We start from the raw sequence: 25341 nt of genomic DNA, 5'->3' as shown, positions 1-25341 counted from the left end.
GGGCGGGCCCATCACACAACGCTCCAGGCCTCTCCTAGAGCCATCTTCACCCTGGACCTGGCTGCTTCAGCCCTCACTGCCTGCAATGACACAAGCACTGCGGGCGACCAGGGCAGAGCCCAGGGTCGATGTGGGGCTGCTGGAGGTGGAGGTTTCTAAGGTGCCCAGAGATCTGGGTAGTGAGGGACTCCGGTAGCCCAAGGGGCTCAGACTCTGCGATTTGTCAACGTCCTGTTGGAAGTGCGCTCTGGCCCCGTCAGAAACAAGGCAGGAGCAGGTGAATGGCCTGGATCACGAGGCTCTAACACGGAGCCGTGTTTCTAGGGGACACCAGGCGGACAGCTAGGCCAGGCCAGTCCGTACACTGCCAGGTTCTGACGTGGCAGAGCTGCAGTCACGGCCCAGCCCTGCCCCAAACACGCCGGGTGAGTCGTTCCATTGCTTTCTGAGCCCTGCCTGTAATATGAGGATATTAAGGCTCCCTTCCTTGTACCCTTTGTCTGCTTCGGTGGGGAGGAACAGGGGACAGGAGCGAGTGTGTGTCTGAGCGCAGCGGGGTCCTGATCTTGGCTGGGTTCCGTAGGCGTGACTGGACTATAATAATATGGGCCTGTTGCGGATCCCACAGCTTTTGAACAGGCCCTTGGAAGAACCCTTCAGTGGACTTGACCCCCAGCGGGTCTGTCTCGTCCTTCAGGGCAGGCCACGCGGCCTCCGAGATGCCAACCAGCCCTCCTGTTTCACGCCATGAGCTCTGCCCAGTGCGTCCAGCTGAGCCAGATGCCCGGTCTGAGACTTGTCTGCTCTGCAGGGACCAGGCCACCTCAGCCAGTATTTGCAGGGGTGCCAGGCAGCCTTTCCCAAACAGAGCAGGGTTCATTAGTCAACTGGACACGGCCTTGGGAAGTCCACAGGTCAGCGCAGAGAGATGAAGGAGAAGACAGTCCATGCTGGCTAAGCCCACGTGCTATCCGGCCAAGCGGCCAGGGAATCCATTTCCAGCACTCTCTCCCTGCCCCGTGTCTCTGCCAGCCCTGGGTGAGAGCTCCTGAGTCTCTCCAAAGGCCAGGTCTGATCCCAGCCATAGGCGGTGAATTATATGGGCCCGTGATGCCCAAGCTCCACCAATATTCAGGAACCTGGGCCCAGCATAACGATGGTGGGACACTTGTGAGAGTGCCAATTCAGGACAAATTGCTCAAAGCAGGGCAGTCACAGCCCCAACCTGCGGTTTCTATGCACACCAAGGCAAACCAAGCTAGCCAAACAGAGATGACTTTGGTCTCACCCCAATGGCTAACCACATGTCACACAAGCAATTCCCTCAGACACTCCAGTTTCCCAGGATCACCACCAGGGCCACTCGTTATGGGGACGAATGGTTATGGAAACCAACACCCCAGTAAAAGAAAATGGTTCTCTCGATCCCAAAGGACCAAGCCCCAGACCCAGGTCAATATACAAGTCAGATCTTACCCCCAAGTCACGCTGTTGCCAATCCTTTAGAATCTAAAATCTAAAGGTTTATTCATAAAAAGAAAGAAATACAGATGAGAGCTAGAACTGGTTAAATGGAATCCATTACATACAGTAACAGCAAAGTTCTTGGTTCAGGCTTGTAGCAGTGGTGGAATAAACTGCAGGTTCAAATCAAGTCTCTGGAACATCCCCAGCTGGGATGGGTCAGTCAGTCCTTTGTTCAGAGTTTCAGTTTGTAGCACAGTTCCTCCAGAGGTAAGAAGCAAGATTGAAGACAAAATGGAGATGAAGCAGCTTCCTTTTATAGTCTCTTCCAGGAATAAGGATGCCTCTTTGTTCTTACTGTGGAAAACTACAGGAAAATGGAGTTTTGGAGTCACATGGGCAAGTCACATATCCATGCGTGACTAGTTCTTTACTGGTGGCAGCCATTGCCCACACCCTATCTTGAAGGTTCCCAGGTAGACAGACTTCTTATGTGGATTGGAGTCTTGCAAGGTGCATTGTCAGTTACGTGTTTCTTGACTGGGCACTTAACTTGCAAATTCCTTTCTCAAGAAGCTGGCCAGATGCTTTACTAAGGCTCCTTCGAATCAGATCGCATTGAGATACAAGTCCCGTGCCAATATTCATAACTTCAGCCACAATAGCAAATCAGAACCTTTCCAGAGACACCTCACACGACAACCTTTGCACAATATTTGCTGCTAATATGTAACAGTGGTTGCAACAATGATCTACATGATCACAGGGTATGTCAGTAACATCAAACCCAGCTCCACCAATGTTTGGGCCTATATTTTCAGAGCCGTTCTGTCCATAGGATGGAACAGGACAACCGCCCCAGGCTCCATGCTTTGGGGGACCCAGTGCTTCAGAGGGACACGGGGTCCAGAGCAGCCTAGGGGGTTAGCGAGGGGCCTGGTGCCGGCAGCAGTGAGCGACCCAGCCCCAGCCCACCCCACCTCTTCCTGCCCCCACTCCACTCCTTCCTCCAACCCACTGCCCCTGCCCCTGCCCCACCTCTTCCCACCTCTGCTGTGCCCCCACCCCACCCCCATTCCACCTCTTCCCCCAAGTTCCTACCCCTGCCCTGCCTCTTTCAGGCTTCTGCCCCCTCCCTCAAGCGATGCTGGGAGCCAGCAGGAGGGGCAGGCTGGGGCCGGGTTACTCGCTGATGCCGGTACCAGGCCTCCCGCTAGCCCACCAGGCCACCTTGGACCCTGTGTCCCCCTGACTCACGGCCCCCCCAAAGCGCAGGCCCAGGGCGTTTGCCCTGGCCCATCCTATGAAGTGGACAGTTCTGCTTAGACCCATTCTGGGCACCACCAAAAGTTATACAAAGCTGGCACCCAGGATCCCCTGTCACCTCTGGGTCCATTGTCCTGCTCCTGCAGCCCCACGCTGAGCTCACACCTTCTGCCTGCTGGAATTTCTCAGCCTTGCGGTTCCCAGCCTCTCCCTTGGTCCGGGTCGGTCTCAGCCGCCCCGTCATCCCCCACCAGCAGACAGTCACGCGACACCCCCCTCCCCGGCTCCCAAAGCAGCGTTGGAGCCCTTTCACCCGCATGAAGTGGGGCGCTATCGCTGGGCAAGGAGGTCAGTACCACCATGTATCTCAGGAAACTTCCACTTTGCTACAGGGATACGTGGACCTGCTGCAGCAGCAGCACCCAGCAAAGTGGTGTCGTGTCTTTGCATCGGCAAGTGCAGGGATTAGGATTCGTCCTAAATAGCCTCTGGCTGGCTGGACCCAACAATTCAAGCAGCATCACTTGACCTCTGGGGGGTTTTCTCACAACCCAGCCTTGGCCAAGGGGGAGATTTTCTGGGAAACCCTCCCCACACTCAATTGCAAAACAGGGCTCATCCAGGATTTGAACCCAGGACCTCTCACACCCTAAGTGAGGGTCATACCCCTAGACCAATAAGCCAACCTTGAATGCTGCTTCCAGCTGTTGTTGTTGTAGGTGCCACCTCTGCAAAGCAGCAGCCCAGCGATCAGGTTACACTGAGGTCTTGCTACCCAGCAGCGCTTGGAGCTGGCTGCTGCCTCACCCGGCCTTCCTGCCCGGGGAGTCTGCAGAGCAGATGGGACCTGCCAGCTGCGGCTGCAGCCCTGACAAACAAGCCTTATGCCTCCCTGCACCCGCTGAGCAAGGATTCTCTGCAGCTGGCAATGGAGGCTTTTCATACCCAGCACCTGGCTTCTCACTTCCCTTCCTACTGAGCTCTGGCACTTGTCTGCGCCCACCTTGTGCCCACCACAGCAAGCATCGCGTTTCCCCCGATGGGATGACGTGCACACGCGACACAGTCCTGGACCCGCAGCAGAGCTCTGCGGGGCTCGGACGCTCGTCTCTCTCACCAGTGCAAGTTGGTCCAATAAAAGCTATTCCCTCCCCTACCGACACGGCTACCACATGCCGCAGACGCCTATCGGCTGAGTTCGGATTCTCCCTCTGATCTGTACAACGAAAGAAACAAACTTACTAAGCTAATGTAAATATTCAGCTGCCCCGATGCAATGCTAAGTCCCTCTCGGCACCTCACCGGCTCCGTCTAACGTTCAGCCCGCTGGGCTCTGGCGGTTTTAGCCCATCTGACCTGGTTTGGGCACCAACGTTCCAGGAGCAGCTGCCAAAATATTTTTGGTTTCCTTGTACGATTACTTCCACTCCCTTTTTATCCCATGGGGAAGGGCAGGCCAGGGTTATATCATGCACAAAGGTGTGCTACTTACATGGTGGGGTGGGGGGATAGGCTGATCTGGGATATACCCAAAGCAAGACTCATACCCCTAAAGCAACACGCCAGCTGAAGCAGGTCATACCTAGGGCCTTTGTAAGACGTTTTATAAGCAATGTTATTAATTGACATGGGTTTTAATAGTGTGATCACCAGTGTAGTCTGAGCAACTTGCGTCATGCATTTAGCACTGGGACTACATGTTTGTCACACTCTGGTTCCCTCATCCCCTCCCCAGGCCCAGAGGGAGATGCTTGTGGTCGGGAGTGTCTTGTTTTGGTAGAGTTTCCTTCATTTTGTTAACAGACCTATTGCGCTATGTTTATGGTAGAGAAGGGAAGGTCCAAGAAATGCACCTGGTAGGGAAGGTGGTGAGGTCTGTGATGGTCCTTAGTTCTTGGGGGACTTTGTTCTGTGGTCTGGGACTTCCCCCAGAGACGGTTCTGTCTGCCCCACAGACAAGCAGCACTCGTGTTGCTGAGAGCTCCACTGGGCCATGGTTTTCCTCCAGGCCCCCCAAAGCCTCTGTGCAGCACTGATCTCTAGAGATCAATGGGTTTCAGTAGCTTAACAGGTGTGTCTGGTTCAGCACAGGAGCCGTGTGCCATCAGCAGGGCAGCTGGGGGTGCTGCCACTTGGGACTGAACCCAGGACAACAAACCAGCCAGGGAAGACAACATGCCCATGACAAAGCAACGGTGAGGTCCCATGCTCAGGGGCGCAGAGCCAGCCACCAAGGGGGGATGCAGGCCTGAGGGTCAGTTCATAAGATATGCTCCCAAAAGCACCACCCAGAGGTGAATACAAATTCTGCCACTTTCTCTGCAGCTAGAGGAGCTGCCTCTCCCCTCACAGCAGTTCTGAGCTTCTGCTTGTTTCCCCTCACCTCCTTGCTCTGTAGCAACCACCACCAGCTGAAAGTGCCTCTGTTAAGCCATGCAATGGGCACAATCAGAGAGGTGGAGATTTCACTGGTGGCCAGAAAGCAGCAGTCTGAGTTAGAGGAAAGGGCAGTTTTATACCTGGGGAAATGAAGTGGCAGAAGCTGGATCAGAACCTAGGTCCCCTCCAGTCTTAGCCCTGTGCCTATTCTACTACACCACAGTACAGGACTAGCACAGGTCCCTCTAGCACTGCCTTAGTGCACTATGCACCGCAGGGCGGTAACAAGCCAAGGGCAGCCACAGGGGATGTAAAGGACATGAGTTCTAGTCCTGGCTCTGACACTGGGGCAAGTCTCTTCCTGTGCCCCTGTGGGGAGAATGGGGCTGCCCCTGGGTGTTGGGATGCCAGGCGGAGACAGGAGCTGCCTGCCAGCAGTGCATGGGCTGATAAGTTGACAGACCTGTGCAGCCGTGCTGGGGGTCTGAGCTCTGACCAGGAGCAGGGGGCAGTTGTAGCCCATGAGCTGGGTATACTGGGGGGTGCAGGAAGATTCTTTGGCTGGCAGGAGAATGCAGTGACCCCCGCCCATGCCTCCTCTAGCCCCAATGGCAGTGCCCCCTGGACGGCAGTCCTAAAACTAGCCCCTGGCTGGAGAACTGATGAGTGCTGTGGGGCTCGGTAGAGGTGATCGGAAGCAGCCCCTGCAGTGGACACCCAAAGAGCTGGGCAGGGGAGCGCACACCTGGTGCTGCTTTCACTGCCTGCCAGACAGCTGCGAGCCAGGGACCAGACCAGCCCCTGGAAATGCACCTTCCTCCTCCAGGCCAGCGTGGCCTTTTACCAGCCCTCAGATTTGGTCTAAAGAACAAACGCAAAGGCAGAGAGAAGGAGACAATAGTGACATTTCCCTTCACATAGACTTCCCCCCACTCCACAGCGACCTGCTCTGGAACTGACCCGGCCTCGAGTCTAGATTTTAGAGGCTGAAAATGGAGACCTTTCCCCAGTAGCTGCAATGGCTCAAAGCCGTAGCATCGCCAGTTTTGTGAAGGGGCTAAACTGTAGCCAGGTAAATCACATTTACAATGGAGTTTTCCATCCTGGCAGCTTTAGCAGGGTGAAAACCCCAGTGTAGCGAAGGTCATAAATTGTTCCTCAAGTGTGTCTAGGAGCCAGGGGAAAGAATCTAGGGAACATCCTGCTGCCAGATGTGTGTGGAAAGTAATATGATCCCTGAGTGCCAATCCAGTCAATGGCTCATCTCTAAAAATATCTGGAAGAAAAACTTTGCACAACTGGCTTGTTGGTCTAGGGGTATGATTCTTGCTTAGGGTGCGAGAGGTCCTGGGTTCAAATCCCGGACGAGCCCACCGTGTTTTTCAGCCTGTAGCTGCAGTGGGACAGATGAAGATTTTGCAGAACAAACTGACTTTCCCCACATAAATAATGTATGGAAAGTAAGTGAGACTTTTTATCTACAATTCCCCGATGACAGAAAAGTGATGAAGTTGGATTAAAACACCCACCATTTTCCATTGCAACCCCACCCTGCAGCACCGCCTGCTAGCTGCCCACGAGAATGGGTTTTCCACGCCCTGCCCTGGGCAGGGGCCGAGCACCACTGGCTGGAGGGGAAGGGGTGCCTGAGACAGAGCAATAAAAAAGTCAGATCCATGACCAAACACTTGCCAATCAGCTGTAAAACTTTCCTCCCGGAGAGCAGCACGTAGCCAGGGAGAGCTCGGTTGTTTCTGATCTAGCCAGATGGCTCCTCCATTCGGCACAAGAAACAGAGACACTTTGGGCCCGATGTTCCAGGATCTGAACACAAGATAGTGTTGGCCGCGAGCGGGATCTGGTTCAGAGGGGCGAGGGGCAGAGCATCGCACCTACCCAAAGGGAGCGACGCCTTGCTTAAACCGGGGAAGAAAGGAAAGCTGTGGGCTCCGGTGGCACCTCCCAAACCCAGACACATACTTCTAGACCAACAAGCTACCCAGGAAGGCAGGGTGCTGGTGGCTTTTCTGAATGTCCCGCAAGCCACACAGAGACCGATGCTACGTATTAATGTGCTCAATAGAGGCACAGGAGGGTTCCCATACATTGGCCCGACACATGGAATACAGTCAGTATCCTCGCACCAAAGGCGTCATTTACATCAAAACCTGCAGCCACGTGGGGAGAGGGAGACTAACTGGATATTGAAAGCAACATTTCTCAGTAGCCTAGTAGACAGTAAAGGCTAAAGAGTAGATCTGAAGTGTCCTTAGCTCTGTACACTGTAGCCTGGAGCTGGAGAAAGGAGACTCTTGTGCTGCTGGCAGACCAGGTACCAGCTCCTGCCGACGTTCTCACGTGAACACAGACACATACATGGCTAGGATCAGTCCGGCTCAATGAGTGTTAGACTCATAGACATTTAGGTCAGAAGGGACCATCATAGTCATAGTCGGACCTCCTGCACCTCGCAGACCACAGAACCTCCCCATCGCACTCCTGTGACAGACCCCTCACCTCTGGCTGAGCTCCTGATGCCCTCAAATCAAGGTTTCAAGGCTTCAAGTTACAGGGAATTCACCATTTACCCTAGTTTAACCCTGCAGTGACCTGTGCCCATGCTGCAGAGGTATTAAAGTTATGAGAATGTGCTGAGACATTAGGGCAGGCCTGTGAGTTGCTGCCGGCATCAATCTCACCTGTAACATCTGTCTCCCGTATCCTCAGGTCATATCTGAGCGTTTGCATTGTGAGCCTGTGCGAGAGTGTAACTGACCAGACAGGAGAGAGACGTTAACTCGTGTGAAATGCTGGTCGCCACCAAAAGGTGTTCTGCCCTGCCCCACGAGGCGGCCCCGCAATGCCAGACGGATGATCGTGGAACGTTAAAGAGGACGAAAGATTGTGTTGTTTCCTCTGCTCCCTCCCCCATGAAGATGAGCTGTGGAAGTGAATCCCCCCTCTCAGCTGAGTTTGCAACTCAAAGCAGATGGGGGGAAGGGAATAAAAACCCCCAGCAAGGAGGAACTGAATCTCATGCTGCTTGGACTCCTCTGGGGCTAAGATTTCTAGGCATAAGCAAGGGATCCCCAGCTGCTTAGCCTGGGTTTGCCCTAAAGGACAGACAGAAGCTTATTACAGAAGCTTCTATTCCTTTGTGAAACTTCAGACTGGAACTCATGCCATGATGGCAGGGGACTGGACTCGATGACCTCTCGAGGTCCCTTCCAGTCCTAGAGTCTGAGTCTGAGTCTATGAGTCTATCTACCTGCGTTAACCTTGTAACTCACTTTCCCGTTTCCTTTCCCTAACAAATAAATCTCAAGACCATTTACTGTAGGATTGGCTACAAGCATTGTCTTTGGCGTGAGATCTAAGGTGCAGCTGAGCTGAGGCGAGCGACTGGGAGTAACCTGAATGTTGCTGTGATCTTTGATGTAAGGGACCATCTGTCACAAAGAGAAACTCACTGGGGTGGCCAGACAGATCAGTGCACCCCCGGGGACTGTCTGTGACCCCACATGAGGGAGTTTACACTGATAAGTGGTGAGATCGAAGGATAGAACTCACCACCAGATTGGGGTTTGTGGGCTGGTTCTTAAGTCTATGCTGAGGCTGGGACTCGTGCCCTTCAGCCTGGATTATAGGCTCCATATACACAGAGAATCATCTGTGCTTTTGGTTCCCGGGTCTGTTGGTGTAGGGATGTGATTCTTGCTTACGGTGCCAGCAGGCTGCATCTCTCTCCCTCCTGACCAGGAGTTTTTCAGGCTGCAAAGTTCCATCCCTAGATTGTAATATCTCCAGCAAGCCAGACTGCCTGCAAGGCCAGAGTCTGCACTTTGCTCTCCCCAAAGGCTATGTCCAGTGTATTGCCTGCGGTTATGTTAGCCCCCAGCTCCTTCGAAGCAGCCCCATTTATTCTTAGGGTGAAAGCATTACAGAGAAGTTCCGTGGAGACAGACCCTGGAGAGACCTTGTCACGGAGTGTGGGGAGTCCAGTCCTGCACCCCTCTTCCTGGGACCCACAGTGACTCTCAGCCAGCCAGTAAAACAGAAGGTTTATTGGACAACAGGAACACAGGTTACAGCAGAGCTTGCAGGCACAGTCAGGACCCCTCCATCGAGTCCTTCTGGGCTTTCAGGGTGCTTGGATCCTAGCTAGGATACCCTGAATTCTGCCCACACAGCCCCAAGCCCAAACTCAAACTGCTTCCCTCCTGCCACTCCCTTCCTTTGTCCCCTTCCTGGGCAAAGGTGTTGACCTTTCCCCTCCCTTACCTAGCTTAGGTTACAGGCTCCGGTATCGTCCATCCCCTAAAGTCCTCCCCTGCTCTCCCATTCCCTACAGACAGCCCATACTGCATCACAGACCTGGCCACTCTGCAGGGACTGATGCACCTCCCGAGCCTTCGCAGTGACTCGCATGGCGTTGTCACACCAGTCGGGGGCGTTAGGCCGCTGGCGCAGGGCACAGGGGCTGTCGGTTGGCACTGTTAGAGCATGGCCCAAGTCCATCCGGCCAGCACAGAGCCAGCCAAGCTGCGGTGAACGCCATGATCCGGCTCTGTCTGACCCCCTTGGGCGGGTCCCAGGTCAGAGCCCCGTCTCCCTGCAGCAGCCAGCTGTTACCCAGCACCTCACCCCTTCCCAGGCCTTTGTGCGCCAGCTGGGGTCTCTGCTCAGCTCCCTGCTGAGAGGCTGGGAAATCCCTCTTTCTTGGGTGTGCTGGCTGCCAGGGGCCAATGTCCTGCCGATTGGATTTGCCAGTGACTTCTTGGATCCTCTGCTGATAGAGGGTCAGCCTCGGCCAGGTCTTTTTAATGACCCATCCCAGCTCAGACAGCTGGGCAACATGCAGGCTTAGGCCTCTCAGCCTGCCCTGTGAGAACAGTCCTTCTCCCCACCACCCCACTGGGTAGTCAAGCACAATATAGGGGAAACTGAGGCACATATCGGCTTAATAAAAATATTACAGTAAATTCCCACTTTGTCCCAACACCCAACCCACTGTCCGAAAACCTCCCATTGCCCCCAGATGGGACCTGGTTAGTTGTCTAGGGGTCAGCACTGCCACTGCCCCAGTGATCTTGCCCCACTCGTGTAGCGAGCACATTGAGACGGACGAGGGAAGGTCACACCTCTTCCCACCCAACGCTGCTCCCTTACCAACTGCTGCAAACCAAGGGGAACAACGCAGCCGGGCACAAGCGCCAGGATCCCTGAGATCTGGGAATGTTCTGCTCTTGGGGTGGGCTGGACAGGAACGGGGCTGCACCTGGGGCACCTGGATTCCCTCCCCCAGCTGCAGAATGGGCTCCTGTGCCGTACCCAGGGCACAACCCAGACCAAGGAGTAGCTGTGTCAGCCCTGCCCTCTAACCTGGGGTGCTCTTTACATGGCTTTGGCCTCCAGTCCTGCACTGCTCACAAACAACTTCCCTCATGCAAGTCACTCCCAGCGACGTCTGTGTGTGATCTGCAGCCAGCCACAGCCCGGCTCCTCCCAGCCTGGGTTATCCTGCAGGGTGACCCAACACACCCCAGTCCTCAGATTCCCCCCAGAAACGGACATCCTGCACAGCCAGCCCTCGCCTGGACAGTACAAGTATATTAAGCTATTATTACTCTAAGGGGAGAATATCCCAGCTTTTAAATAGTTACCTAGACAGTTTAGCTTAACACACCGGATTAGCTAAAACAACAAACCAAGTGTATTAGCTACGAAGAGGGCGGTTTTCAGAGAGTCCCAGCAGTGACCGTAAGAGTCAGACACGGTCACAAGAAAAATAAAGATAAACCAGTCACAGGTGCCCAACTTCCCAAACTCTATGAGAATCAAAGCAAAGTTGTGTGGCCAGGTGCCTCCAGCAGGCCCCCTGACCAACCCCTTGAGGTCCGGATGCCTCCTCCAGAGTCCAGCAGCTGCTTCCTTTGTCTTTTCCGGTGCAGAGAATGTGATGGGCAGGGGGAGAGAGGGGTGCATCTCCCCCTCCTTTTTATAGCACTGTCCCCCCACCTCCAGCTGGGAGCCCCATGACAGGCCGTCGGTGAGGCTGGGAACCCAGTGCTGTTTCTTTGCTAAGATGTAGATTTTTGGCCCCACCCAAGAATGGGAACTGAGCAGGTAATGACCCATGGGCCTTGTTTACACCCGGCCGAGGTGTCGGCTTGCCCTGAGGAACAAGTTTGACCACTCCCCAGACTTCTCTGGGAAACCTGCTTTTCGTCCTGATTTCTGCTTGTGTTTCTAACGTCACCTGTCAGGCTGCTCCATGCACTTCGCCAGGCTGTTTCTGATCGGCAAATACCTCACAAGGCATTCCTCGTGCAAAGCAGTGTGCAGGGTGTATTCTGCCACAGCTCCCCCCTTGCAGCCTGGCTCATTGCAAATGCAGCATCCCTCCTGAAGAGAGACGCAAGCAGCGGGCCCCTTAAGCAGGCAGGGATTGGGTTTGTGGGGGCTCTGGTTTGCTTGAAGTGGCTTGACTCAGGGTCTAGTGGATGTTGTGTCTGAGCCACCCAAAGTGGAAAGTGCTGAGGCGCTGGGGGAAGAACTGTGCAGCTGCTTGAACCTCAGAGGCCACATGGTCTTGTGGTTTCCAGCACTGCCAAGGTCTCCTCTAAGACAACATGTGGCACAGGCATTTCCCAGCTGGCTTGTTGGTCTAGGGGTATGATTCTCGCTTAGGGTGCGAGAGGTCCCGGGTTCAAATCCCGGACAAGCCCATTTTTAATGGTTGGGGGGACCTGCCGGAACGAAGCCACTTCCCCCAAAAAGAGAAGCTCAGTGACAAGGAGGAGAAATCTTATTGCCTAAAACCCACAGCAGTGCCCAGTCTGACTGCCAAGGCCACATCCCAGCTGGAGGGGGACGATTAACATTCCCCCACTGCAAATGTTTTGGGGTCTCCTCCTGCCTGGTCAATCTTAAAGCAAAAGCCCTGGGTGGCCCTTAGAGTCCCTAAGTGCCTCCCCCACCCCCAGGTTGCTCTGACACCTCACGCTGCAGGTGGCTGGTTTCCATCGCCGGCTACGCTACCGTTTCTATTCAGCTGCCAAATCCGAGCTGATCTTACAGGTGGGAATGTTTCAGCTGGTGCCAGTTAACACGCAAAGGAGAGGTGACCCCGTGAGCTGTGATGTGGCCTTGGAAGCCAGGTTTGGGCACTGCTGTGCTATACCAGGATCATAAGGGTCCCGCCGTGCCGAGCAGCCCCGTGCCCCAGTCATGTCCCCACAGCGCTGGGCAGCCCCATGCCCCCATCACATCCCCGCCATGCCAGGCAGTCCGGGCCCCGGTCACGTCCCGGCAGTGCCAGGCAGCCCCGTACCCTGGTCTCGTCCCCCCCAAACTGGGCAGCCCCGTGCCCTAGTCACATACCCACCGCACCAGGCAGCCCCGTGCCCCAATTACATCCCCACCGCGCCGGGCAGCCCCGTGCCCCAATTACATCCCCACCGCGCCGGGCAGCCCCGTGCCCCGGTCACGTCCCTGCCGTGCTGGGCACTCCAATGCCCCCGTCATCTCCCTTCCATGCTGTCCCTCTCTGCACACTCCATTTTGGTGCCATGTACAGTGTGGCCAACCCTTCAGCGGTTTAGGCACATGCTGAACCTGGTGGGACAGGGGATGAGGGGAAAGACGGCAACAGGAAATGTAGACTCCAAATCTCTCCTGCCACGAGATCCCGGCGGTGCCACAGACCCCAAAGGCAAGGGCTGGGAGCCCCTTTTCCAATGGGCTGGGACAGGGTCCAAGGGGGAATGCGCTGGGGTGCACTGGGCAGCCACACGCTCTGTCTCCTGGTGGAAAGGAGGGAGGCAGGTGACAGCCACCCACTGGGGTGCCGTGGGATTCACTGCCCCCATGACCCACCCAGCCCCACTGAACGGGAGCAGGCTGCCAGCTGCCCCCCGCCCTTTCACCCCCCGGAATCCCCTAGAGGACACACAATCGGCTCCGGGCTGCGCAGCCAACAAGATTACCCTCTCAGGGGGCTTAGGGGACAGGAGGTAAGGGGCTTACAGCCCCTAATCCCAAACTTTGTCTGTAGGAAGCTCAGGCTTAATGCCTGATCCCCCCATGAGCCCTTAAGTGGCTTGTCCCCCCGGGGATTGTATATTAGAAGGGGGGAGGGAGCCGGGGCAGGCTCCGTGCAGCGCTCCCGGCCGGCAGGATGTCGGGGGAAGAAGACTTTTACCTCTTTGAGAACGTCTCCTCGGTGGGGCCCTGGGACGGGCCCCAGTACCACATCGCTCCACTCTGGGCCTTCTACTTCCAGACGGCCTTCATGGGCTTCGTATTCTTTGCCGGCGTGCCCCTCAACGCCATCGTCCTCGTCGTTACCATCAAGTACAAGAAGCTGCGGCAGCCGCTCAACTACATCCTGGTCAACATCTGCCTGGGGGGCTTCATCTTCTGCTCCTTCTCCGTCTTCACGGTCTTCATCGCCAGCTCCCAGGGCTACTTCATCTTCGGGCGGCAAGTCTGCGCCCTGGAGGCCTTCCTAGGTTCCGTGGCAGGTACCGCGGGGCGAGGGCCGAGGGCAGGCCCCATGGGCGAGCCGGGCAGGGACCCAGTAGCTGAGGGCTGCGGCATGGGCTCAAAGGGGTTACCAGGGGCACTGTGGGGTCCTAGTGAAGCCAGAGCCGTTTGCACCAGCTGAGGATCTGCCTCTCCCTCCCCTGCCGGGGCCACGATCCACAGCGGGGGCTGCTCTGGGGGCGAGACAGATCCGAGCGGAGGCAGGAAGCGCTGGGCAGCCCAGCAGGGAGATCCAAGCACACAGCTGCTCTGGGCTATCGGCACCCGTGATCACAAGCCTCTGCCTGCCAGGAGCTGGGAAAGGGCGACAGGGGCTGGATCACTCGCCATTGCCCTGTTCTGTTCACTCCCTCTGGGGCACCTGGCATTGGCCACTGTCAGCAGACAGGACACTGGGCTGGATGGACCTTTCGTCTGACCCAGTCTGGCTGTTCTTATGTTCCTGTGAGCACAATTAGACAGCTGGTTTCTTTTAATGATCAGGCCCGAGTAGAACCGAATGGGGGTGGGCTGTCACCAAGGAAATCAAGAGCAACAGTGGGGGATGCTGGCGGGAAGTGAGTGGGGATCAGGCCCTCAGGTTTAGGGTGTTGGGCTGACCTTCTGTGGTTCCCCCGGGATGCCTGCGTGACCTGTGGCTCCGGGTGGAGCTGGGAACTCAGGGGAGGAGGGGATAGGAGAAGAGCTGAGGAATCTGTCAGGAGAGGAGAGCAGGCGCCCCCATATTCCCAGGGAAGCCCCAGGGTGGGGACCCTCTTCAGCCATCTTGTCGCTGTCCTTTACTGCACCTTCTCCAGTCCCCTGCCAGGCATCAGAGTGGGCGCGAGCTCCGGATGCATGGCAGTGTCACAGCTTCCGAAGGGCCCAGGACCCACCGGGGGCGATTTCCCACTGCCTTCACTGGAGGCTGGACAGAGCCAGTCCCGGGGGAGCCCTGTGCAGACAGGCGGCAGCGCTGGGAGGGGCGCTGCACTAGGCTGCAGAAGACCAGGTGACTGTGGCAGCCTTGCAGATCCAGTTGCAGGATCGGGGCCGGAGATTTTCACCTTCCTTCACAAACTGGGGTGACCGAAGCCGAACCCGGAGACTTTGCAGGCTCTGCTGCGTTCCCCGGATCTGGTGGATGCGCCACTATCCAGGGGGACAAGGCGAACGGGGATGAAATGACTTTCCAGGCAGCCTCTGCTGCGATCCGTCCCCAAATAACCTCCCCAGCCCCGCTGAAATGCGAGGGGCGTTTCCGTCAGCTGTTTGCCCGGGTCACTCTGCTTGCAACAAATGCATGTGGAGAACGGGACGTCCCCCTGCCCCTCACCTGTGTCCAGAAGCGTCTCTAGTGGGGAAGCAGGGGGCCTGGCTAGTGGGGGAACAGGGGAAACATGGGGCAGAGGTTCAACGGGCCAGCTCCACATTGGCTGAGCTCCTCTCAGCCTCCTGCCCCAGGAACGCCAGCGAGGTGGGCTCGGGGGTCCCTCGGGGTGGTAGGTGGGCGAGGGGCAGGGCTGAGGGGGCAGGGGCTGTGTGGGGTAATCTCCCTGTGCCTTCCCCAGGCCTGGTCACTGGGTGGTCCCTGGCCTTCCTGGCCTTTGAGCGCTACATCGTCATCTGCAAACCCTTCGGGAACTTCCGCTTCACCTCCAAGCACGCTCTGATGGCGGTGGCGGCCACCTGGGGCATCGGCATTGGCGTTTCCATCCCGCCCTACTTTGGGTGGAGCCGGTAGGAGCCGGGCTGGGGGCCGGGGCGTCCTAGAGGAGAGAGGGAGCTCCCCCTGCCCATCGCCCCAGTGTGCCCTGGACCTGCCTCTTCCCAATCCCTTTGCCCCGTCTCATGGCATCGCCTGGCAAACGCCCCTGCCAAGAGGGAGCAGATGTTGGGGGGCCTCCCCAGCCCCATGGCAGAGTGCCTGGCAGCTGATCCACTAGCCAGCTCTGCAGGGAGCTGGTGGTGTGCAAAGCCTCTCGCTCCGAACTGGTTCAGAACCAGCGTTGCCACCCGCCGGCTTGGGGCCCCGATTGCAGTGCGGGGGGCTGGGCTATTCGGTCTGATCTCTGGGCTCGAGTTCAGGCTGGGCAGGGCACGCACCGGCCTCAGGAAGCGTTCCCAACCTGAGAGGTCAGGAGCCACCAGGCCTCAAAAACTCATCGTTCTGATTTCCCTCTTGCTCGCACTTGGCTGCAGTAGCCAGGCTCATGATGGGCTGGGGAGCGAGGAGCCTTCTCCCACCTGCCTGGGCTCCTGGGAGCAGCAGGACTGCTTGCTGCTGGGGAACGAGCCACGCCAAATGGGGCGGGGGGGTGGTTGGCCCTGCCCATCCCCCGGCCCTGGCCAGCAGAGGTGGTGGCCTGTGCGGGCTGCACAAGGCCGAACAAGCCCTGGGGAAGTGCTGTGCCCTCCGTCTTGCAGGTTCATCCCCGAAGGCCTGCAGTGCTCGTGCGGCCCAGACTGGTACACGGTGGGGACCAAGTACAGGAGCGAATACTACACCTGGTTCCTCTTTATCTTCTGCTTCATCGTGCCCTTCTCGCTCATCTGCTTCTCCTACTCCCAGCTGCTGGGCGCCCTCCGAGCCGTAAGTACCCGCTGCAGAGAGCCAGGGCGTGCTGCCGACTCCCAGGGCACCTGTCTGCTTACAAGTGTGAGGTGTGCATGAGATGGGAGGACTGCACACTGGTGAGTGTGTGGTGTGAAATGGGAGGGTTGCACGCTGGCAAGTGTGCAGTGTGTGTGTGAGAGACGGGAGGGTTGCACACTGGCGAGTGTGCAGTGTGTATGTGAGATGGGAGGGTTGCATGCAGGTGAGTGTGCAGTGTGTGTGAGAGATGGGAGGGTTGCACGCTGGCGAGTGTGCAGTGTGTGTGAGACGGAAGGGTTGCACACTGGTGAGTGTGTGGTGTGTGTGAGAGACAGGAGGGTTGCACGCTGATGAGTGTGCAGTGTGTGTGAGAGATGGGAGGGTTGCACGCTGGTGAGTGTGTGGTGTGTGCGTGAGATGGGGGGTTGCACGCTGACGAGTGTGATTGCTTGGCAGCTCTGACCATCTGAATGGGTTGATATTTTGCCTCTAGCTGGTCTCTGATGTTAGAAAATGCTGGTCTGTCTAGTGAGGACTGTGCCAAAGAGGCTCCCAAACAGACGGACGGACGGGTGTCCTCCACAGAGCCCCCAGCACTGTGACAGTTCAGAGTTGCTTGTCTAACACCCATGGGTGCAGGGACCGGTCCGGGGGCTTGGTCTGTAACATAGTCAGGGCCTGATGCCCCACAGGCAGAGTGCCCCATGCCAGCGGCTGCGAGCGGTCTGCTCTCAGGCTGGGGCTCGAAGGCACTGCCCCATCCCAAGGACCTGAGGGAGCATGCGTTTCTGGTAACTAAATCCAGGATGGATGGGGCATTGTGACTCCTGGAGGAATCCCCCAGGTACGATCCTCTCCCCGTTGGAGTCGGAGCTGGGGCCAGGCGAGCGGCGGGGTGGGAAATCAGACCTGCCACGAGGGGGCGAGAGACCGTCCGGCTGCTCCAACCCTGGTTCAGCAGCCCTGCTCTCCAGAGCTACCCCAGCGGAGGAGGGGGCTAGAGAAGGGATGCCTGGGAGCCTGCCGCTCATGATCGGGGGCCCTGGTGGGTTGCCTGCAGGTAGCGGCCCAGCAGCAAGAGTCGGCCACCACCCAGAAGGCAGAGCGGGAGGTGTCCCGCATGGTGGTGGTGATGGTGGGCTCCTTCTGCATCTGTTGGGTGCCCTATGCGGCCATGGCCATGTACATAGTGAACAACCGCAACCACGGCCTCGACTTGCGCCTCGTCACCGTCCCTGCCTTCTTCTCCAAGAGCTCCTGTGTCTATAACCCCATCATCTACTGCTTCATGAACAAACAGGTGAGCGTTTCCTTCCTTCCCCAGTGGGCAGCGCTGCTTGACGTGCGCTATGGACCAGTCCTGCCCCAGCCCAAGTCCCGGGGGGTCCCTGGGAGCAGGGTCTGGAGCAGCCCAAGTCCCTTTCCAGGTGCAGCCAGGATTGGAGCTGGAGAAGTGGGTGGTTGCCCGGAGAGGTGGATGGAGCCTGCCCTGGCGGTCACTGGGCCATGATATTAACCATGGGCCCCACATCCGGCCTGCCTGAGAGCACGGATAGGGCAATGAGGCTGTGCTGACAACAGGTTCTGCTTGGGTCTCTGCTCTGAGTTCCCAGGAAATGGCCTGGGGAGGGCTGGGGTCAGAGGGCCTGGCCAGCACTGTACCTGGGCAGAGAGCAGAGGGGAGTCATAGAGTTTAAGGCCAGAAGGGCCCGTTAGTTTATCTAGTGTGACCTCCTGCTAGCACAAGCCATCACCAGTTCCCAGTTGCCCTACGGGGAGCCAGTGACTTTGGTCCTCAGGTGACACAACTGTCGTGAGCCACGGGCAGAGAATGGGGAGACTGAGGCCTGGTCTACGTGACAAAGTGAGGTCGGCTCAGCCACGTTGCTCAGGGCTGTGAAAAATGCCACGCCTTGTGCGAGGTAACTAAGCTGGTGTCAGCCCTGGTGTAGATAGTGCTAGGCCGCCGGCAAAAATTCCTCCATCAACCTAGCTACCACCTCTCAGAGAGGTGGATTTACCCGAGCTGATTAGGCGTGAGCTGCCCAGGCGATGCCAGCAGAAGACCCTGCCCCATGCTGCTGGTGAACCCCCTCCCCCCCACAGGTCCCTGCTAATCTGCGGGGAAATTCCTTCCCACTCCAGCTCTGGGGTCAGCTGGAGGCTGAGGATGAGCCAGACCCACCAGGCGGGCATTGAGAGAGAGGGTTCTTGGCAGCACCTCACAGCACAGGCCTACCCTGCCTGGTCTGCTGATGGCAATGCAAAGACTCCCCAGGGACCCATGCGTGTGGGTGCTTCCTTGTGGAGCTCGCGAGCTGAGGCCAGAGGGCTAGTAGCAGCCGCCTGGCCTGGATGGGGGTGGGGGGTGGGAGGCGGGAGGCAGCGCAGCAGAACCCAGCCCCCCTTCAGGGTGCTCCAACCCACAGCCAGGAGCATGTGCTCTACAAAACGGCATCCCTGTCGGGGGACAGGGGGCCTGCGAAGTCCTGCCGTGGCCCTTTGTGGAGCTGTGACGGTGCTGCCTGGGGGAGGCAGCTGAGGTCACTCAATCAGGGTGAACTGCAAACAAAACATGGCAGACAAACCCCAGAAGCTAGTGGTTATTACAATATTTTGATTTACCTGAACGAAAGCCTCTGTATTACCTCACTGGTTACTCGGAGGTCCAAACACCGCAGTTCCCTTCAAGTGCCCAGCCTCAGGCCTCCGTCCAGACACACACGTCAGATATGATGATGATTCCTGAAAATCTTATCTCATCATATAAAAGAAAAAGTTCTTCCAATCCCAAAGGATCAGCCACACAACCAGGTCCAATTATAAATTAGAACTTACCCCAAATACACGCCACAGCCAATTCTTATTGACTAAACTAAAATTTATAAAAAAAAGAAAAGTGAGAAGAGAGAGTTGGTTAAAAGATCAATATACAGACAGACTTAAATTCAATTCCTGAGCTTCAGATACATAGCAGAGATGAGCCTGTAGTTGCCAAAAGTCCTTTTAGATGTAGGCCATAGGTTATAGTCCAGTGTCCATGTTCAGGGTGACTCCAGCCAATGACTGGGGATCTCAATCCTTGTGGCTCAAGGTTTCCCCCTCTTGAAACCCAAAGCAGATCTGAGATGAAGCAGGATCGAGTCCCAGGGTTCTTATACATTTCCAGCAGCCTTTCAGCCGGACAATAGGCTTAATTCTTCTTCCAAACATCCTGGCAATTAGCACAGGGTAATTTATCCATTAAACAGTTCGGATACAGGTTACCACAACCCTCCCAGAGACACAGAGACAATAACACTAGTTCCCTCCAGTGTGTTCCTACATGTGAATGCTCCTTTTTCCGATCTTTGAATCAAAGCCATAGCAATAGACAAGACTTGTTTGTTACATCCCAAGCCCTGAGCACACACCCACCCTTCTGCCTCTGACACTGAAGGCTGCATTTCAAAGCTCTGTTCATTTACAGATCTGCCTACCCAGGCTCTAAAACTGGGCCCTGGGTCTGGGAGGTATTAACTCTTTGTGGCCCTGTCACCTTTCAATGAGATGTGACATTACACTCAATGTCACAGGACCAGGTCTGCTGTGGGGGCGGATGTGGTCATGGGGGCTGCATGGAAGCATCCTGCGGGCAGATGCAGCCCAGGGCTCTCCAGCTGGATCACCCCAGCCGGTCTGATGGTGCAGGGGGGTGGCGCTCTCTCCCTATACAGTTCCGCGCCTGCATCATGGAGACGGTGTGTGGGAAACCCATCACGGACGAGTCCGACATGTCCAGCTCCGCCCAGAAAACCGAGGTCTCATCCGTGTCCACCAGCCAGGTCAGCCCCAGCTGAGGAGGCTGCGGCATCTCACGGGGCCCATCCCAAGGGGAGCAGGCACCAGGCTCCAGCGCAGGCTCTGAGAGGAAGCTCTGAGGCCCCACGGCTGCGCCTCCGACACACTGAACTGTAAATTTTAATTGGTGAGCTGGCCTGCGCTCACTGACCCCCGATGGGGGGATGGATCCAACTAGCTGGGGAGAGCAACCCCGCGCTGCCCCTGGGGGCACCATGCAGCCCCCCATTGACCCTCCACAGCTGCTGGCCCCTAGGCTGAGTCTGCCTCTGGCACCAGCAGCACAGGGGCAGGCTGAGTGGTGAGGGGGATGGGCAGGGCAGCTTTACCTTCTCCCATCTCCCCCCGTCGGGACCGGCCGTCATCGCTCCTTCATCCAGCCCAGCCTCCAGCTGGGAACCAGCACACAGTGCTTGGGAGGGGGAGGGGGGCAGAGGCAGTGTGTGGTCAGTGGTTAGAGCAGGGGTGGGCTCCTGGGTTCTATCTCTGGATCTACAAGGTGAGTGGGGTACACAAGAGGAGTGGGGTTTAGTAGTTAGAGCAGGGGGGGCTGGGTATCAGGACTCCTGGGTTCTATCCCCAGCTCTGGGAGGGGAGTGGGGTCTAGTGGTTTACGGGTGTGGGGAAGGTTGGGTGTCAGGACTCCTGGATTCTATCCCCGGCTCTGCCACTGACTGTGTGAAAGTCACTTGCACTTTCTGGGGCTTAGCTGAGAAATGGGCTGATGGAGCCAACCCCCCTCACATTGGTGAGGTCACCCCCCTGGCTGTCAGGTGCTTTGAAATCCCTCGCTGAGCGGCGCTCCTGTCGAGCAAGGCACCAGAGGTGCTGTGAGGGCAGCCGAGAGGGCACCTTGCAGCAGCAGTTTCCTGCTCCCCTTCGAGAGTTAAGCCCGTGATTCTGGGGACAGGCAGCATCCTCTGGCCAGTGCCCTAGGGCCCATTCCACCACTGCACCCCCTTTACCTCCTCCCTATGGAAATCAGAGCAATGTGGGGCTGCAAGGGACCTCGAGAGGTCACCTAGTTCAACCCCCTGCACTGAGACAGGACCAGGTAATCCTAGATTGTCCCTGACAGGTGTTTGTCCAACCAGTTCTTAAAAATGTCCAGTGACAGGGCACTAGATACCTCCGGAGGTCTCTTCCAACCCTAATCTTCTAGGATTCTATGAACACCCCAAGAGTTAGGAAGTTTCTCCTAATATTTAACCTGAATCTCCCTTGCTGCAGATTAAGCCCATTACATTTCTTCCTGCCATCAGCAGACATGGAGAACAATCAATCCCCGTCCTCTTTATAATAGCCCTCATATCTGAAGTCTGTACCAGGTCCCCTAATGCTTCTCCAGGCTTCCCCTGCCATGTGGTCACAGTTCTGCAGAGCCATCCCCTCTGCTCTCCCAAAAACTCAGCAGAAGGGGTCTCCAGGAGCAGGGTCTGGGTGCCACGTCCCTCCCAGTCTTCCCTAGCCCTTTGTCAGCATCCTCCCATTCTAATAGAAAAGGCAGATGAGAAAGTGAAAGCAGCAGCAGATCCAGCCTCCTGTTCTAGCCCCAAGAGCCCAGAGGCCAAAAGGGTAGGATTGACATTGTCTTCCGCCTCCCCATCCCCAGGATGTCTGGGACACCAGTGTGAACCCCCTGGACTCCCTTCAGCTCAGAATCGCCCCCACTTCCTGAGTCACCCCTGAATTTGTCCTGCTCAGCCTGAGTGCCAGGGAATTGAGTGCCCTGTCTTACCCCTCTGAATTCAGCGGGGCTTGCAGCAGGCTTGGAGGGCTAGGATCTGCCCCTCAGCCGGGGTTAATTCGTTTGCATGCTAAGGAGCCAGGAGTGTAGCAAAAACACCTCAGCTGACTGGAGGGGTAAGTCCAAGCTGCCACCTCCTTGCTGTGACTGACCCCTTCGAGGTGGTTGTGAGGGTCTGAACACCCCTCCCCCATTAGTGGATTTCCCCTCACCAACTCCCTGGGAGGCGGGGCGGTCTCATTCACCCCCCTGGGCAGGTGGGAACAGCCCCAGAGCGACTCAGCCAAGGTCACCCAGGGCATCGGTAGCAGAGCTGGGTCTCGAACGCAGCTCTGGCATCCCAGCGCAGTACCTTAACCATAAGCTCCGCCCCCAACACAACCCCCCTCCCAGGTGGTGAGGGGTGTCAGCAGGTATAAGGGGGGGTCAGGTGCCCACAAACCGCAGTGAGGGGCACAGCATGGTAGTAGAGGCTAGACAGACACAGACCTTCCAGCCGTGCTGAGACTGGCCCTAGAGCTGTATTTGGGGGCGGGCGGGGGGCCGTATTTATACCCCCTGCTGGGAGGTGGGGAGAGAGGATGGAGGCTACACCCAGGCATTGTCTAGGATAGGGTGAGAGACAAGCTAGGCTCGGGAGGGAGGGAGCTATACCTCAGGGGATGGAGAGGGTACCTGGTCGCCCGCCCAAGGCCATGGGGCTGGCAGGCAGCCCTGGCTTGCCCTGTGTGTCTGTTGTACTCTCCGAGGCAGCTCTAGGGCATATGGGACTCAGCCCTCCGCAACACCCCTGGGCAGTGCATCCATTTCAATAGCTTGACCACTGCCCCCAGATCGGTTGCCGTCACTGGATCCCCCCATACGCCTGTCCTTCTAACTAACTTGGCACAGACATGGGGGGGGGGTCTTTTCTAAAAAGCCCAGGCCCAAGCCCACCCCCTTTCAGAGGACCATTGGAGAGGAGCCCTTCCGCCTTAGGTCCTTTCTGTTCTTGGTGGACGTTCCGCACTTCTAGGGGTGTGTGTGCGCCGTGCTGAGTTTGGACCACAGTGCCTCTCGCTGCAGCCCAGCAGGGCTGGCACGTGTGTTTTATAAAACACCTGGGGAGATCAAATGCAGCGTGTGCACGGGAGGGAGGCATCTCAGCTCCATTCCCTCCCATTGGTGGGGGTCAACACCAGTGGCTTCCCCACGTGGCCCTCTGCGAGACCCCACCAAAGCAAGAACCTCGCAGCAGTCCCACTCATTACACGGGGGAATGTCCATTATCTTACAACGCAGGGGTCCGGGCTCTGAAATCCAAAGTCTTTCCTTCTACACCGAGCGATAACCTCAAGCCCTGGACGCCGCGGGCTAGGGGACAGGCCCAGAGCTGTCCTCCCACCATACGTTTGTATTTAAATGTACAGAGCATGCACAGTACCTTCAAAAACCTATATCACAGCTTGTACATTTGCCTTGTAGTCATCCTTGTAGCGCAGGGTAATACTCCAGCAGCCGGACATAGGAGCGGTTCTGACAATAAAATAATGCAAATGGGCTGAACGCAGCACGGCGGTGGTGAGCCGTTCTGTACCCCTCAGTGCGCTACGGTGGCAGTAACTGGAGGGCTGTCCCAGGGTTCCCTGTTCCCGTGCGATGGAACGGTGGCGACTCCCAGTCCAGGATTAGGTGGGCCTGGCCCAGTTTCTGATGGCTTCATTCCGGGCAGCGTGCGCGCTTGCAGAACTGTACCTGTGTGCGCAGTTAAACCCACAAACTTCTCCATTAACGCACAATCAGGTGAAAAAGGCAAATGATCTTTCCCCAAGAACACGTGTGGCTTCAGCACGATCTCGCATTCCCGCGTTCACAGATCACAGCGCACTTACAGTCTGGCCTACAGCCGGAGCCAACAGTGCATCCCAAACAAAATCCAAGCCTTTGAGGCCTGCGGTATTTACCTTGTCAATCACTACTTTCAAGGGCACTCACTTCAACCAGGAGGCTGCCTGCCCCTCTTTGCAGCCCTATGCTTTGCTTTTCGCTGGGGGTAACAAACCTTTACAGCTTAGCAGAGCCACGGGCTGGGCCTGTTTCTTCTTCAACCTTGCTACAAATCATCCCAGCAATGACCAGGGTTCCAGGACCAGCCCTAACCCAAGGCTGGGCTGGCTCCCTGTGGAAGAATTACAGAAGCTCAAACCCCCTATGGCCAACTGCTTCCCTTCCCCCCGAGCTGAGCAGAACGTGAAGCCGAGCCCCAGATTTAAAGAGGTGGGGAGGCAGAATTATAAAACGCCATTCTTGGCATGCTTAGGGATTTTACCTTTTCCCCCGCTCCCTCCAGCACATTTTAAAATCCCTGCATTGCAGCCAAGCGGGGGCGCTAAGATCTCTCTGGACCCTCAACCAAAATGGATGCACAGCAAGTGTTTGTTAAAAGGCTAGTTTACTAAGGGTCAGTTGGATCAGTTGCAGCCCCAACTCTCGTGGTATCATGATCCCTCTGATTCTCCAGCAAGAACAGGACAGACAAACGCTGCTATTTCAAGCACAAACACAGGCAGAAAGGACTTTTAACAAAAGTTTCAGGCCTTTACACAGCAGGGGTGGGAGGGAGAGACCTTTTTCCTTTGCAGGTCACCTCAAACAATACAACCACAGAACAAAGTCAGCAGAGCGGCAAAGGGAAGTCAGAGGCATAAGCAGCAGAGATCTGAATGGGATGGGGAGTTGCTGAGGCAGAGAGACACAAGGAGATAATGCCAAGTGGTAGTGAATGCAGTGGAGGTGTTGCATCAACAGGAGTCGTTTGAGAACAAACGAGCACAAAGGTGGCCAGTGGCAACTGAACACAGAGGAGGAAAGGGCGACAAAGACCCTGGCATAAACTGAAGCACGTCTCTGGAGCAGTTTTTATAGCCAGGTGCCCCCATTTACTGGGCAGGTGCAGGGTCTGACCAAGGAGTAGAATGCGGAGCTGGACTCCCCGCAAAAGCGAAGGTAGCGGAAAGGTTTGAGAATGGGAGAGACGTGCCATGGCCGCTACGGACGTGCAGTCCTAGCCTAGGAATCCTCTCCCTTTCCCAGCACAGTGAAACCTTCATTATTTCCGATCTCTCATCCACCCCCTTGGGTGTGGGCATATTAAGCCCCTAAAGTAGTGGGTGAAATATGGGGACCTATACAGGGGAAATCCTGCAGCCTCTTGCTGCTTAGGCCATCAGCCAGCTGCATTATTTATAACAGTTAGGGCAGGGATTAGGTCTAAAGCCCTGAACACACCAGCACCTCTGCAGACCACATGCAGGAAACCAAGCCACAGCATTGTGCACAGGCTCTGCTCTGGAGATGTGGCGAGAGGGAAGGAAGCTGCAAGAGTTGGGACAGGCCAGCCAAAGAGAGAAGAAAGATTGGTGTAGCCAAAGCAGTGACACACACGGACAATGCTGCAGAAGCGGCAATATGCAGTGTCTAACCACACCGATGACCCCCCACTTACACAGATATGAGCAGAGGGTCTCGCCTACTCTAGGAAATA

The 25341-nt window shown here is 56.6% G+C and overlaps 1 protein-coding gene and 2 non-coding genes across 3 annotated transcripts; all 3 read left to right on the top strand.

Moving 5' to 3' along the window:
* Nucleotides 1–6409: 6409 nt before the first annotated feature.
* On the top strand, nt 6410–6481 carry TRNAP-AGG (transfer RNA proline (anticodon AGG)). The gene has a single exon. It is a non-coding gene; the product is annotated as a tRNA-Pro (tRNA).
* A 5284-nt stretch (nt 6482–11765) lies between these two features.
* On the top strand, nt 11766–11837 carry TRNAP-AGG (transfer RNA proline (anticodon AGG)). Its single transcript has one exon. It is a non-coding gene; the product is annotated as a tRNA-Pro (tRNA).
* Nucleotides 11838–13288: 1451 nt separating this feature from the next.
* Nucleotides 13289–20070, top strand: OPN1SW (opsin 1, short wave sensitive). Its single transcript, XM_050930114.1, has 5 exons — nt 13289–13634; nt 15207–15375; nt 16063–16228; nt 17292–17531; nt 19948–20070. The coding sequence occupies exons 1-5, from the start codon at nt 13289–13291 to the stop codon at nt 20068–20070; spliced, it is 1044 nt and encodes a 347-aa protein (XP_050786071.1).
* Nucleotides 20071–25341: the final 5271 nt, after the last annotated feature.

The sequence above is a fragment of the Gopherus flavomarginatus genome, chromosome 1, assembly GCF_025201925.1.
Source record: "Gopherus flavomarginatus isolate rGopFla2 chromosome 1, rGopFla2.mat.asm, whole genome shotgun sequence".
Classification (NCBI taxonomy): Eukaryota; Metazoa; Chordata; order Testudines; family Testudinidae; genus Gopherus; species Gopherus flavomarginatus.
The sequence above is the reverse complement of the archived record's forward strand: the minus strand, read 5'-3'. Positions and strand labels throughout refer to the sequence as shown.

Coding starts and splice junctions, on each gene's coding strand:
- OPN1SW (XM_050930114.1), top strand. CDS start 13,289: ATGTCGGGGGAAGAAGACTTTTACCTCTTTGAGAACGTCTCCTCGGTG. Junction 13,635..15,206: donor CTTCCTAGGTTCCGTGGCAG/GTACCGCGGGGC, acceptor TGCCTTCCCCAG/GCCTGGTCACTGGGTGGTCC. Junction 16,229..17,291: donor TGCTGGGCGCCCTCCGAGCC/GTAAGTACCCGC, acceptor GGTTGCCTGCAG/GTAGCGGCCCAGCAGCAAGA.